Source organism: Brassica napus, chromosome A6 (genome assembly GCF_020379485.1).
Source record: "Brassica napus cultivar Da-Ae chromosome A6, Da-Ae, whole genome shotgun sequence".
NCBI classification, from domain to species: domain Eukaryota; kingdom Viridiplantae; phylum Streptophyta; class Magnoliopsida; order Brassicales; family Brassicaceae; genus Brassica; species Brassica napus.
The window spans coordinates 10613721-10628334 of NC_063439.1; the positions used below are offsets into that span (position 1 = coordinate 10613721).

Sequence of the window (14614 nt, forward strand, 5' to 3'; positions counted from 1 at the left end):
CCAAACCTGTGTCTCACGTATCATATATATTCTAGAAGTTTATATATATTAAATCTAAAAATAATTAATATATATAAGTATATAAATCTATTTTGGATACATTCGGGTACCCGAAATACTTCGGTTTGGATCGAATTCGGTTTCGGTTCTCCAAAAATAAAATTTTTGAATAATTTGGATATTTAATCAATTCAGTTTGAGTTTAGTACTAATTTTTTGGGTCGGGATCGTTTCAGTTCTTCAGATTCGGATATTTTGCCCAGCCTTATATTATTGACATGAAAAACAAATAGAAACATATTTTTGAAAAATAACACCCGCGCGGGCGTGCGGATCAAAATCTAGTGTTCTATTAAAATAGAATCAATATACAGAATTAACATTTTGTTTACTTCTTGTCATTGAAAATTTAAAATTTTAATGATAATATTGTCAAATTAATTTTTTGTTAATTAAATATTTTTTTACTAATTTATACAAAATAATATATTTCATTTTCTATTGTAAGGATTTTGTAAAACTTTTACTCTTATGTTTAAGATAAAGCAATAATATCTATAAATATTACCGAAATAATTTTTTGTTATTAGCTGTATATATAGGTTTTATGAAAAAGCCCTTTGTCAAAAAAAAAATATAGGTTTGATCAACACAGTTGACCAAATTTCGTCCAGAATTTTATATCCGACAAACAATTACTAACTAAATTAAGTTAACTTGTGTATAAGATAATTTCATGACGTTTGCAGGAGTAAACCCTAAAGCAATCGAAATGGTGTAACTACAATTAACATAATTAGTTAAAGTGTCCAAGGAACAACTTTTGTTTTTGTTAATATATCCCCAACTTGTTAAAAACTCAACTAAGGACAAATCCCAGTAAAGTGAAACTTGCGCTAGAAAATATGTTTTCTATTTTAAATTAATTTGGAACTATCTTGAACTTATGGAAATACCTAGATTAAGTCAGGGAGTTGCAGTCTATAGATGGATTTTTTTTTGGACATTCAATTGAGCTTTAATTTGTATGTTTAGTTAAATCAAGAGATTTAAATTAAAATATTGGTAAAAATAATAAACTCTAAAATATTTAAAACATTTGCTTTATATATAATTTAAATTTAAGTTTATATTGCTGCACATGACGCATGAAAACTAAAATGGGTAAAGTTAATTTTTGGGTTTGACCAATGAGATGCATCCCTTAGTTATTAGTATGAAAAATCTGCGGTAATAGATTTTAGAAGACAGTCGTCTGTATATTAATTTAGAACCGTTATCTTCAGTTTAAATTTTATTTAAAAAGTGAAATAACCACATGATAGAGTTCATTTTTCAATTTTAATCAATTATATAGTGGAAATAGAGTAGTGGGCAAAAAATAAATGCATTACTAGAGTTTGAACCGGACATTCGTGCGGGTATTTTCTATTTTATAAATATATAGCGTTAATATTATCATAAACGTTTTAAATATATGATATATATTTTAATGTTATTTATTGTGTAGCTCTATCATCTTATTGTTTAGGTTTCTTATTCGATATTACTAATATATAGTGATCGATTTTATACTTTTATTTTGTTATTATTTATTACTACGACAATATATTTTTAAAATTTATTTAGTTATATTATAAAAAGGATATTTGCTTAGAAAAATTTAGATTTACATGTTGTGTTTTAAAAATATATTTTAACATTTTATATTTTTGGGATTCTGTACATAAATACATTTTTTATTTAAATAATATAGCTTAGTAGGTTTTATACATAGTAGCATCTTTCATATTATTTTAGTAAATTTTAACGATAAAGTATATTTTTGGATGTTATGGTATTAAGTTTTCTTATTTTCTGTTATTAAATTAAAAGTTCGAAATATTATTTTATTTTTTATTCTTACAACATAATTGGTTTTGTATTACCTTTTAAAAAATAATACTTTAGCATCTATGAGTTTGTCTTTTGTAAAATTTGAATATTATCATTCTTGTTTGGAATATTTGTTTTTAAAATTGTATATTTGGTGAAAGAAATTTAAAAAGTTACATAACTATTTATAAGTTTGGAAGATTATATGAATTTTTATTTATATTACTAAACTAATTCATTTTTAAAAAATATATTTTTTTCGTAATATTTATCTTTTTAAACAGATATTATTATAATTAAAACATAAGTTGAATTTATAGTTAACTTTATTTTTGAATTAATATATTTAATAAATTATTAAAATTTCAAAGTTTCTAATAATATATCTTGTAAATAATACATAAACTAAAGGTTACTTATATACTATCATATTTTCTTATATAATAATTTTGGATTATATATTGTTGTGAGTTGCAAATAAGTAAAAATATAATATATATAGTTGTAGATATAAAAGTTTAAAATATGTTCATAATTTTACTTTTGTATAAAAAGATGAGAAATTATCACATATACTACATTCATATTACCACTTTTCATGTTTACACTAACCACTTTTACTCTCACTTTTATTGAAGGTAAAAGATATCTATACTTCTAGTTTTAACTAATTTAGACTTAGGGTCTAGAGTTGAGGGGTGGGGTAGAATTTTTGGAATGTGAAATTTAGGATTCTAATAAATATACAAATAAAAACTTTAAATAAATTTAAAAATAGTTTCAAATGTAATTTTTTATTTTCAAAAATAAATTTTGAAAAACAAAAAAATTTGAATAAAAAATCCAAAAATTGTTTTTTATAAAAAAATCGAATTTGAAAAAAGTATAATGGTATATTTTATTCCAATAATATATTTTATTTAAATAATTATTTATTATATATATAGAGTACAATGGTATAAGAGACTTTTGTCACTTAATGAAAAAAGTATTTTTGAAAATGTCTTTTTAGTGGTGGTAAAGATGAATAATGGTATCATGAAAGTGGTAAACATGAATTCCCCCTAAAAAGATTACATAGTTTATGAATTCTAACCCATTTTAAATGTGAATGATAAATATTTATTTAAATAAAATTACTTTTTCAATAAAATAGGTTAATTTATCAATTTAATTTAATTTTATCATTTTTAGTTTATATATTACTTCTATTTTAATATAATATGGACTATAACTATAAAATTTATACATAATCTCATTTATTATTATTTTTTTATTTTTATAAATTAACATTAGTTTGCAGTAATATTATATTACTAATTAAAAAAATTAAATAATGCATTGTTTTATAAAACTTTTTGTAGGATTTAGTTAGATTTGTTTAAACATATTTTGTTATAAATAAAAACATAGTTCAATTTTATAGTTGAAAATTTATTATTAATATTCTTATTGATTATTAATTATTTTTAAAGTTTTATATATTTGATTGATTGATATGAATAATCAAATATGACTTGTTAACCGTAGATAAAAATAATGATTCTATTTGAATTTTTAAGAAAAACATATAGTTATAAAAATCAATATATAAAATTTAATGAGAATTGTTGTGCTATATTATATATAAAAAACATAGAATGTAATTATAATTATATAATCTCCCTCTTACTAATATGTAATGTTACAATAATATAGTATTGTGTTCTATTATATTTACTAAATAGAATTGTAATTATATAACTAGATCTTGATCCGCACAACTGTGTGGGTGATTATTTTTATTTTTATACATATAAATATTTGATTTACATGATTAGTTGTATATAATTTTAATATTTACAATATTACTATAAGTTTAATATAATATTTTCAAATATAAATTTTTTATAGTTTGTATGCAGTAATTTAATTTTTTGTTTCAAATTATTAGTGATATCTCTCTATTAAAACATGAACACTAACTAAAATTTTATATTATGTGATATTTACGATAAATTCTGTTCAATTAATATTAACTTAGATATTAATTTCCTTAAGATTATACTTGTATTTTCAATACTTTAAAATGTTTGCTTTAATGAAAAATGAAATATATAGTTATATTTCAAATAAAAAGATATGAAAATGTTATTCAGATGTAATTCAGATAAAATATGGGAATATGGATTTGATCTTTTTAGAATAATTAAAATAATTTAAATATGTATACAAAAATTCATTTAAGTAATTTTCTAAGGCATGATGCAAAATGAAATAACACACATGAAAAGAACTTGTGACTTTTATTTTAATAGTATAGATATCTCTCTTTTTCTTCATCTCTCCTTAGAGCACCAACATCGATCAAAACTTGTAGAATCGTCTTTACCCTATAAAACAAAAAGGTTTTAGCCAATAGAAAAGTAAGACAAAAAAAAGTATCTTCAACACAGTTGAACGTCTCACTGCCTCGAATCGTCTCCGGTGATTATTATGTCTCTCTCCCCTTTTCTAAGTACTTTTATTATTTTAGGTGTGAGAGATTGGGTGAGAGCCTTTCACTAATGGTATAGTGTGCTCTTAGCTCTATCAGTCTCTCATCTTCTTTTCCATTTTTTTCTTCTATCTTTAATATGTAATGTTACAGTAAATATTGTAGTACTTTATTCTATTTGCGAAGCATATAATAGAATTGTAAGTATACAATTTCTCACTCTTCCTCTTTTTCTCTCTTTTTTCTCTGTCTCTTCAAGAATGACAATATTATCCAAGTTAGTGACAAATGATCACATCACTTCTTTACATACAAATACATTGTTGGTTTTTTTAATCTTCCAATCCTTATATACATTTGACAAATTATCTCCAAGATATACCTACCATAGGTTTCCCCCCAACAAATTTAATAGGTGGTTTGCATATTTTATTAGTATAATATTAAAGATTCATAAAATGTCATTTTAGACGCTTTTTTTTGGATAAAATATCAAATTGATTATAAGAATGAAAGAATATGGTCATTTACAAGTGGTTAAAAGGTAAGATATATAGCAGCAAAGAGTAAACGATCATTAGTAGACCAAATGCCACTGTGCAAACTCAGTCATAGATAGCAAACCAACATCGCAAGAGACCCTCATACTTGTGTGCGGCTCCATATTTGAGCCCAATAATGCGGTTACGGATGGTTCGATCAATATGTCGACACATATTCTATGTTCCCATCCAACTTGTTCAATGCCGGCGAGCATTTCTCTCCCTCCAGATTAGATACATTGTCACTTGGAATGCTAGACGGATCAGAACATAGTCCATAGCTGAGAAGGTGTTACCCTGTAGACCAGTCATGGTATCATTCCAATCCAGCGTTATACTGCTCCCTAGAACTCTTCCAACAATACGTAACCACACTGTATACGTGTAAGGACATGCGAAGTACATGTGGTCTCGAGTTTCATCTTTCTCACCACAGAAGACACAAGACTGCTCCACGTTCCACACTCTCATTCTAACTCCAGTTGAAAGACGGTCCAGCACAGCAAGCCAAGTGATAAAAGAAAACCGTGGTACCCCTGAGCAAACCAGATAACCTGTGACCAGGAGACTTTATTCTTCCGCAAACGCAGCTGTTCCCATGTATTCTTACAAGAGAAAAAACGAGAGTAAGTATCCTGATTCTGGCGCCACAGAAACCGATCTTGTCCTCCCCTATATCAGGTGGTTCCTCAGCCAAGATACACCTACAAAGGCCACCATGAAGCCTGCTTCTTCTACTTACTCTCGATTTTAGACGCATTTTTACAAACTATGGAAAGCAAAACCACTTATAAAATTATAAATAAAGCTATATTATGACGATTTGAAAACTAAATTAGACTTCCTCCATTTCAAAATAGATGATATTTTGGAGAGTTTTAAATGTTTCAAAATACTTTATATTTGTATATTAGTTTTAGTTTTACAGAAAACTGTGTCACCAATAATGTTTTATATCTGTTTTTATGATTGGCTGAATTAATTTTATTTTATATTTTTAATGTTACTTTTCAGGAAAAAGAGTATGTCTTAATTTTTTTGTATTCATTAAAATATAAAGTATTTTGAAACAGAGGGTGTACTTCAGAAGAAAAATATATTTTAATATGTATTGCGTGAAAAACACCAATAATGTGAACAATACGCAAGTATTCCATAGCGTACATAATTATATAGTATATTCGATGTATACTTTCGGAATATAAAATACCTCTACTACTAAACATTATGCAATTTTAATTGGTTAGACATGATAGTTCAACAGAGTAGCTGTCAGAAAATTTTGATTATAACCATATATAATTGTTTAGTAGGTTTTGTTTCATATTGATAGACGAAATCAAAAGTCAAGTATTGATGGGTTGCATTACGATAATATGCTATTCATAGAAAACAAAAATGGTTGAAAAGAGAATATATTATTTGATTCATTTCTCTGAATTTCGATGAAAGAAATGTTTGATAAGATGAGAGGAGGTGAAACTATTTTAAATAAGATCTTATGGGTATCTATGCTAATATAATCAAAAGGGATAAGAACGTTCTATCGTCCTAGACCAAAAAAAAACGTTCTATCGTCATATGGAAATATTCTAATATATATAAGGTAAAATTATGGAGATTTTTACCTCTAGAGACACTTTTTTACGTCTAATCTAGGACTGTTCAATATGATAAAACGAATCGTACCGAACCGAACCGAACCGAACCGAAATAGACAATATGGTTTGGTTTTGGTATATACCATATAAACTGAATGGATATAATTTTATAAAAACCGATTAAACCGAATGTATATACCATATAAACTGAATGTATATACCATATAATTTTATAAAAATCATATAAACTGAATGGATATAATTTGGATATAGTTTGGTATATAACCGATTAAACTGATTAAACCGAATAAACCGAACAAAACTGATTAAAAGTAGAAACATGTAAATATGTATCTATTTTATAACAATACATGAAAGTCTATTTGTTACATAAGTTAAATTTGTGTTAATAACTATTACCATAATTTTATAGTAATAAAGAACCTTAATTTGTAAAACACTTGAACTATAATTAAATAACAATACATCGCAATTTAGACATCTTATTTTCTAAGTCTTCTTTTGATCTTTTTTATTTATTTTAGTCTTCACTAAATTAATATGAAGATTATAAATTTGATGGACAATAATTAATGAAAAATTTCACAACTTTTTCTTATCTATAAACAAACAGAGTTTCGTGTTCAATTGAAAAAACATGACTTTAATGAACACTAAATTTTGTTTCATATTTTTATTTTCAAAATTTCAAGCTTTCATTTTAGTTATAGATTTGATTATTTTGTTTGATGGTAGAAGAATTTTTACTTTTATGTTCATTTGTTTGAACATGTAATATATTTTTAATAAATGATTGTTTTGACAATATGACTCTAAAATTCATATAATATAATCTCAAACTAAATAATTATATTTTTTGGTATAAAACCGAATAAACCAAAAACCGACGGTATATAAACCGAGCCGAACCAAAGTAAATATGGATTTAGAATGGTAGTTATATTTTACTAACCGAAATACCGAAAACCAAAAAAACGGAACTTAAACCGAACCGATATCCGGATTGAACACCCCTAGTCTAATCTATTAAAACAGAAGTACAAATTGAGATCAACCTTAAATTTGCACAATATTTACCGCCTAATATCATTGAAATAATTAAATGAACCTACTTTTAAGTAATCTTTGTCTTTTCCAAAATTAATGAAGTAATAATTACTCATAATTCTATGTTTTTCATATCTTCTTAAAAATTAATAAAATATTTCCTAAATTAAATTCACAATCAATTAAATATTAATATTTTAACATATAAACATTCATGAATATCAATAATATACACAAAATATTTATGTAACAATATAAGTTATATTTTTGTCTGATTCTCCCCCCATAATTCACGTTACTCTTCTTTCTTTTTGAACAAATTCTTCTTCTTACCAATATAAATATATTACATGCACCATTATAATTATTTACAAACTTACCATATAAAATAATTTATTAGACATTATTATAAAATTTTGATCCACAAGTAAACAAAATAAAACATTTGTATAGATGCAAGGATCATATTCAACAAATGGTGGTAATACAATTGACGGTTTACATGATAAAATAAAATTTAAAAGAATATAAACTAAAAAATTATTATGCTTATAAATGTTATTAAATAATTATTTAACCATGTAAAATTTTAAAATACATATTATCACTTAGACAAAATATTTATTTATTTACAAAAATAAAAGCCAACATCTGCAAGGCTGTGGTTTAAATGTACACAAATTTAAACCCATTTATAATTTCTTATCAGTTACATCAAATTTATAATTTCATTTTATTTTCAATCTTAATTTGTATATGTTCCAAATTTCATAGAAGTTTAACAATAATTTTATTTTCTTACAAATATTATAACTAATGTTTCATTTATAAATAGCATGCTAATTCACAATTGTCTATTTTGTACTTTTTATTTAAAAAATTTGTTAGCTATATATCTTAGACATGCATCTTATTATAAATGTTGGATTTTTTATATAATACCTAATATCGATGATACATTTTGCGCTAAAATGCTAAAATATAAAATCAAGTACAAATATAACATTTACATTTAAAAATATGACTACATTAACGAATCTCGTATATATTATTTGAGAAACATTGCAACATTTTTTTGTAGTCACAGTGTCATCACTAGAATGATTCTTAGAATCCTTAGAGAAATATGTTGGTCCACCTAAATATATAATAAGCCTTTTATTAAACTACAATAAATACATTATTAATGTGCTTCATTATTTCCTTAAATAAGATTACGAAATTGTCTAATGTGGCTAAAATATATATGACAATTAATGATTTTGAATAATAAAATTTGATAAAAATAAGTGTGTATTATAATTATATTTGTTTATTTTTTAAGCTATTAAAATAAATTAAAAAATCATAGTAACCATATAATAAAAATTAAAAACATTATTTATATATTATATTTTGAATTTTTAAAAACGAGTATAAATTACTAAAATTGTTGAAAGTTTCACATTCAAATTTTGTGATCTATGATTTAAAACTTTTGTTATGACATGATACAAATAATTAAAAAATAATATAAGTTGAAAGTATCATTTAATAAGTATCAAAAATAAAAGATATATAAATATATGTATCATTTTAAATTAAACTATATGCCATATAAAAATATGAGCAAAAAGCATCATCTAATAAATATTAATATTAAAATATACCATATATATGTTACTATCATTTAAATTTAATTATATATCATATCAAATAGAAAAAATATTTTTTCGATTTATAAAATTTATTTATATGTTCGCACCAATTTAATTATATAAGTAGTAGATAATGACTTTTTTCATTCAATATATATTTATTATTTCATAATATGTTATAAACATATAATATATAAAATAATTTATATATATGATGTTCATCCCGCGCAAGGCGCGGATCTTAACCTAGTATATCATTAAATACAAACATAAATTAAATACTCGCACGGTCGCACGGATCAAAGTCTAGTATCAATTACGCTACAAGACAGTTATCACTTTAGACACATTTTTCCTTGTAGAAAGGACTCTTATGACCTTAGACTAAAGAAAATAGAACATTTAGCTTTATTCCAATCAGACAAATTTCTCTCTTCTTTTTGTTGCACTTTATTATTTTTCTTATCACACCTTATGTTTTCATTTATTTTTATCTCAAATTCTAAAATATATTAAATAAAAATAATTATCATAATAAATTATATATAAAATTCTATCTTTTAAGATCCATTTTCATACATATATATATATATATATTATATGCATTAATGTGTAACCAAAATTAAATGTGGACGTGGACACCAAAACGTGTATAATAGAATTATAGATTAGATGTTGACATCAACAAATCAGAGTTGTCTTATCCATTGGAGCTCGATCACAGCTGTCTTATCGGAGATCAAAATCTAGTTGTGTTAGATTGGATGTGGTCATCGAAGAAGTCTCCAGCAGATCGGTGTACATCAGATCGAAAGATAAAACCATTAGAGAGTTGGAACCATAACTCGATTGTGGTGGTGACGAAGGCGGTCCTCTAAAACTCGTGCTCACCACTCCAATCTGCCACAATTCTTCTTTTTCATTGTGCCGAGCTTGGGATTTCAAGCTTTGTCGTTCTCTGTTCAAACTCATCAAGACGATGTGATCTCACATATCTTATACATAAATTATTATATTATAAGTTGAAGAACATTGGTGATTAGCAGATGAAAAATCATCCACGGAATTTTGTTCACATTATAGAAAAATAGTGTCCACATGAACTCATATCCATATTTATATTATCCACATTTATGAGTCTACATTTCCAATGACCGGTATTTCTTTGTTCACATTTTCACTAATCCATATTTTTCATTTTTTAATTTTATTATTCGTCTACATATTTTGCGTACATGTCAAATTTTTTTTATGATTTCAAATATGTAATAGTAGAAGTAAACTATCGTACATATTCTTTGTATTTCTTTGATTCATATATTTACAAGTTACTCGTCATCTACAATTCGTCACAACTCGTCATCCATAATTTGTCATCCACAATTTGCCATTTTTCATAAGGATAAATTTGTCAAAAATATATTTAGACTTCACCGCAAAGTGCCTCAGAAGTGGTAAGTGACTCAGTGTAAAAGGAAAGATAAAAAAAGTGTATCATGACTCAAATTGTGTCACGCAATGGATAATAAACAAGAGGACCACGAGTGGTGATACAAGAGGGCTTGTAAGAAGGGAAGAGAACAAAATGGCACGTTGGATGAGGAGGGTGGCTCTTGGGAATAGGCAAAGGTCGGTTTATTGCAATAACCGGCCTTTCTAGATTTAAGAAAATAATATCCCTTTAACGACAAACCCATGTTTTGGTCTGGTTATTTCACTTTCCACATAGGATTCACAAGAAAGCATAAAATCTGCCTACATGGACAAAACGTAGTATTGTTTTCTGGATCACAAACAAAAGCATCCTTATAATAAGTCACTTTTTCAGGGAAAAAATTAAAAAATATTGAGCTATATATTTTGGAAAATGCAGTCCTACACCGTCGATCGAACTTGTGATTTGTATGTTACATTACGTCGGGCCGTCGGCTATAGTAAGATGTTAAAACAAATACATGCTAATCCAATTCTTTTCTTGGAAAATGTTAAATGAAACGAAATTGTGCATACCTTTTAGTTTCCAGTTACATTTTAAAATTGTAATATTTCATATACTTTTATAAATTCTAAATTCTAAACCTTACTGTTCATAATGTATCAAAAACATAATCTTACTGTTTAAAAATAAGTTTTCTTAATAGGAAACTTTTAGTTACTAGAACTTTTTTTCAAATGGTTATTTTGCTAGATATCTGTCGATAGTCAAATAGTATTATATTCTTTCTAAAATATTTTTCTTTGTTCGAAAATATAAATTTGAAAATAATTTATTTGTTCATTATCAAGTATCTTTAAGATTGATCTACACTAACATTCAGATTTTTATCCAAAAATGCTTATTTTCCGTTAGAAAACAAATAGCAAAAAAATATGGACAATTTTTTTAAATAGTCATATTTAAGTTTTGTCACAAAATAGCTTTTAAAAAAGAAAATGACTAAAATAACTTATTTTATTTTTATTTTGAAATTTTTAATTTTTATTTTTTAAAATTTGAAAACACATCCCTAAAATCCCATCCATTAACTCTAAACCCTAATTGTAGATTAGTTAATCTTAGAATAAAATTATTTTGATTATTTTCTTTGTTAAAAGTTATTTTGTGAAAATAAAATAAAAAGGGTAATTTTATAATTTTTCAAAAAATATTAGTAGCCTGATAAAAAAAAGATACTGTATTTATTTTGGTGAAAAAGATCACGCGCCAGCTCAAGAGCGTGTTGATAAGACTTGACAGACGCAAAAGATATTTATAAAAACGCCACGTAGGCACTAAAAGGTTGGAGTATGGGACCCAGCTCGCTAAGCTCTATATATTACGAAATGTACCAAAGTTTTTTCTTACAACCACATCTTTCTATTTCTCTCAAAACTCTCTCTCCAATTAATGGAACCTGTCCTTGTCGCGAAGGCCGTAACCGCCACGTCAGAAGACGACGGATTTTCGTTAATCACCGATAAAGTTTCATATAATCTAACGGCGTCAGACGTTACTATCGTTACCTCAGGCAACCGTCGGATTCCGGCTCATTCCGGTATTCTGGTATAAGTTTGGTTCTTTTTCTTAAAATGGTTCGGTTTTAAATATTTCCGGTTTGGTTCGGTTTTAACTTATGGATAGGATAATGCAGGCTTCGGCTTCACCAGTACTAATGAACATCATGAAGAAAACGGTGAAACGTTACCAACGCTATGGAGCTAAGAGAGCCATCAAGATTCTTGGCGTTCCATGCGATGCCGTTTCAGTCTTCATCAGATTCCTATACTCTTCTAGGTTGGTTAACTGCAAAATCAAACATATATTTTCTTATCTGATGGTAGAATATAAACGTTTTATACACAAGTGGAAATAATCAACGGCTGATTAATTTTAAAAATAATTAAATCTCAAACCGTGAATCTTTCTTTAAACACCTGGTCAATGACTAAAAGTACTTTCTTGTATCTTTGTTTTTCTTCACGCGTAGTTTGACGGAGGATGAGTTGGAGAAATATGGGATCCATCTTTTAGCGTTGTCTCACGTGTACATGGTGGCGAATCTGAAGCAACGCTGCTCAAGAGGCGTCGTTGATGGTTTAACTGCGGAGAACGTTGTCGACGTTCTCCAGCTAGCTCGGCTCTGTGATGCTCCAGATGTTTGTCTTAAATCTATGCGTCTTATACAGTCGCAGTTTAAGACTGTTGAACAGACCGAAGGATGGAAGTTTCTCCAGGAACACGATCCTGTTCTTGAGCTCGATATCCTCCAGTTCATCGACGATTCCGAATCGGTAACTATTTCATCTTTTCTTTAGTTGTTTTAAAATACATAATATGTGTTTTTTGTTACTACCAAAAGGAATAAAAACATAATGAAACTTATAAAAATATAGCAAATATGTATTTTAAATATATAATTATTATTTTAATTAAAATTTTGAGAAAAATATTGGTTTATTCGGTCTGGTGTGTTGCATTTTTGTGATTTGTGTGTTGGATGATGATTTAATGCAGAGGAAGAAAAGAAGACGTAGGCATAAAAAGGAGCAGAATCTGTACATGCAACTAAGCGAGGCAATGGAGTGTATAGAGCATATATGCACCCAAGGTTGTACATTGGTCGGTCCAACAAACATTGTAGGCGTTAACAAGTCAACGACTGTTCCGTTTGGGGGGAAGTCAAAGCCTTGTAAGGCGGTTTCCACGTGTTACGGCCTCCAGCTTTCGATACGTCATTTTGCGGTATGCAAGAAAAGGAGTAACGAGAATGGTTGTCTTCGTTGCAAGCGGATGCTTCAACTCCTAAGACTCCATTCTTCTATATGTGATCAGCCAGAATCTTGTCGCGTCCCTCTTTGCAGGTATGTCTCCTAACGTTTTCTTTTATCGGTTGAAAAAAGTTTTGCGTTAATTTGAAATTAATTACTTTTCTTAGAAAGAAAATTATCTTTTGAAATTAATTATTCTTCATATATTAAAAATCAACACTGATTTGATAGTATACAAAAAAGTTTCACTTTTTGAAAGAGACACATCTGGTTTGGCTTTACGTTGACACTAGTTCGTTGTCACCCACCTTTAGAAACTTTGCAAATTGCTGTGAGAATTGATGGTGAACCTTTGTGTTGATATTTGCAGATATTTAGAATTTCATGTGTCTTAGTCAACTTTTTTATTTTTATTTTTTTGGAGCAGGCAATTTAAGAAAAGGGTAGAACAAGACAAAAGGATGGGTGAAGACACCAAGTGGAAGCTTTTGGTGAGGAGGGTGGTGTCTGCAAAAGCTATGTCTTCATTGTGTCAGTCGTCAAAGAAGAACAAATGTGATGGAGAAGCAAGAGGATTAGTCAGGAACAGAACAGGAATGAGTTGGGGTTTGTAGATAATTATGAAGATTAGTTCGTCCTTAAAGTCGTATTTGTTCATTTGTTTCTTTTTGTATGGTTGAAGTCTCAAGGGTATACATTCATGTATCATTTGATCGGTGTAGATAGAGGGTTTAGTTTGTAGACGAGTAAGCCCTTTTAAATTGGCAGTGTGTAGGCCACATTTGTTTGTTTATTTTACCTCAAATATCAGCATGTAATAATAGACGGTTAAATAAATGTTGTCTGACTTAAAGAGGTGTTTTCATAGCTCATGTGGGTTACAAGAGATGAATTTAAGGTAATGACCATGGTTATTGACAAGTTTACATAGAAACTTGGATTGAAAATTAGAGTGAAAGTAAGTAAACCAACTGACCAAGTGCGGCTGGTTAGAACAAGTTCTTTTGTCACACAAGACCAAAATTTAAGTTCAGTGTTACACTAAGTGAGTGACTGGTGTAACTGTAGCGGTTGCAGGAGTTTGCGGATGCAGATGGTAGCAGTTTAAGCGATTTTAAGAGATATGTACAATACATCGGTTAGAAATTGGTGCGTTTACGAGATATT

General features: G+C 27.3%; 1 protein-coding gene across 2 annotated transcripts; it reads left to right on the plus strand.

The window, feature by feature from the left end:
- The first annotated feature begins 12017 nt into the window (after positions 1 to 12017).
- Positions 12018 to 14300, plus strand: LOC106428939 (BTB/POZ and TAZ domain-containing protein 2-like). 2 transcript variants are annotated; one of them, XM_048782629.1, is made up of 5 exons: positions 12018 to 12242; positions 12331 to 12473; positions 12667 to 12970; positions 13194 to 13540; positions 13875 to 14300. In XM_048782629.1, the coding sequence occupies exons 1-5, from the start codon at positions 12087 to 12089 to the stop codon at positions 14059 to 14061; spliced, it is 1137 nt and encodes a 378-aa protein (XP_048638586.1). In that variant the 5' UTR covers positions 12018 to 12086; the 3' UTR covers positions 14062 to 14300. The 2 variants fall into 2 exon arrangements, with proteins under 2 accessions (XP_048638586.1, XP_048638587.1); XM_048782630.1 differs by having other exon boundaries at positions 12041 to 12242; positions 12321 to 12473.
- The last annotated feature ends 314 nt before the right edge of the window (positions 14301 to 14614 follow it).

Bases quoted from the DNA above. Each gene is read 5' to 3' on its own strand.
- LOC106428939 (XM_048782629.1), top strand. From the start codon at position 12,087: ATGGAACCTGTCCTTGTCGCGAAGGCCGTAACCGCCACGTCAGAAGAC. The intron at 12,474-12,666 runs GTTGGTTAACTG...CTTCACGCGTAG, and splicing joins AGATTCCTATACTCTTCTAG to TTTGACGGAGGATGAGTTGG. The intron at 12,971-13,193 runs GTAACTATTTCA...GATTTAATGCAG, and splicing joins TCATCGACGATTCCGAATCG to AGGAAGAAAAGAAGACGTAG.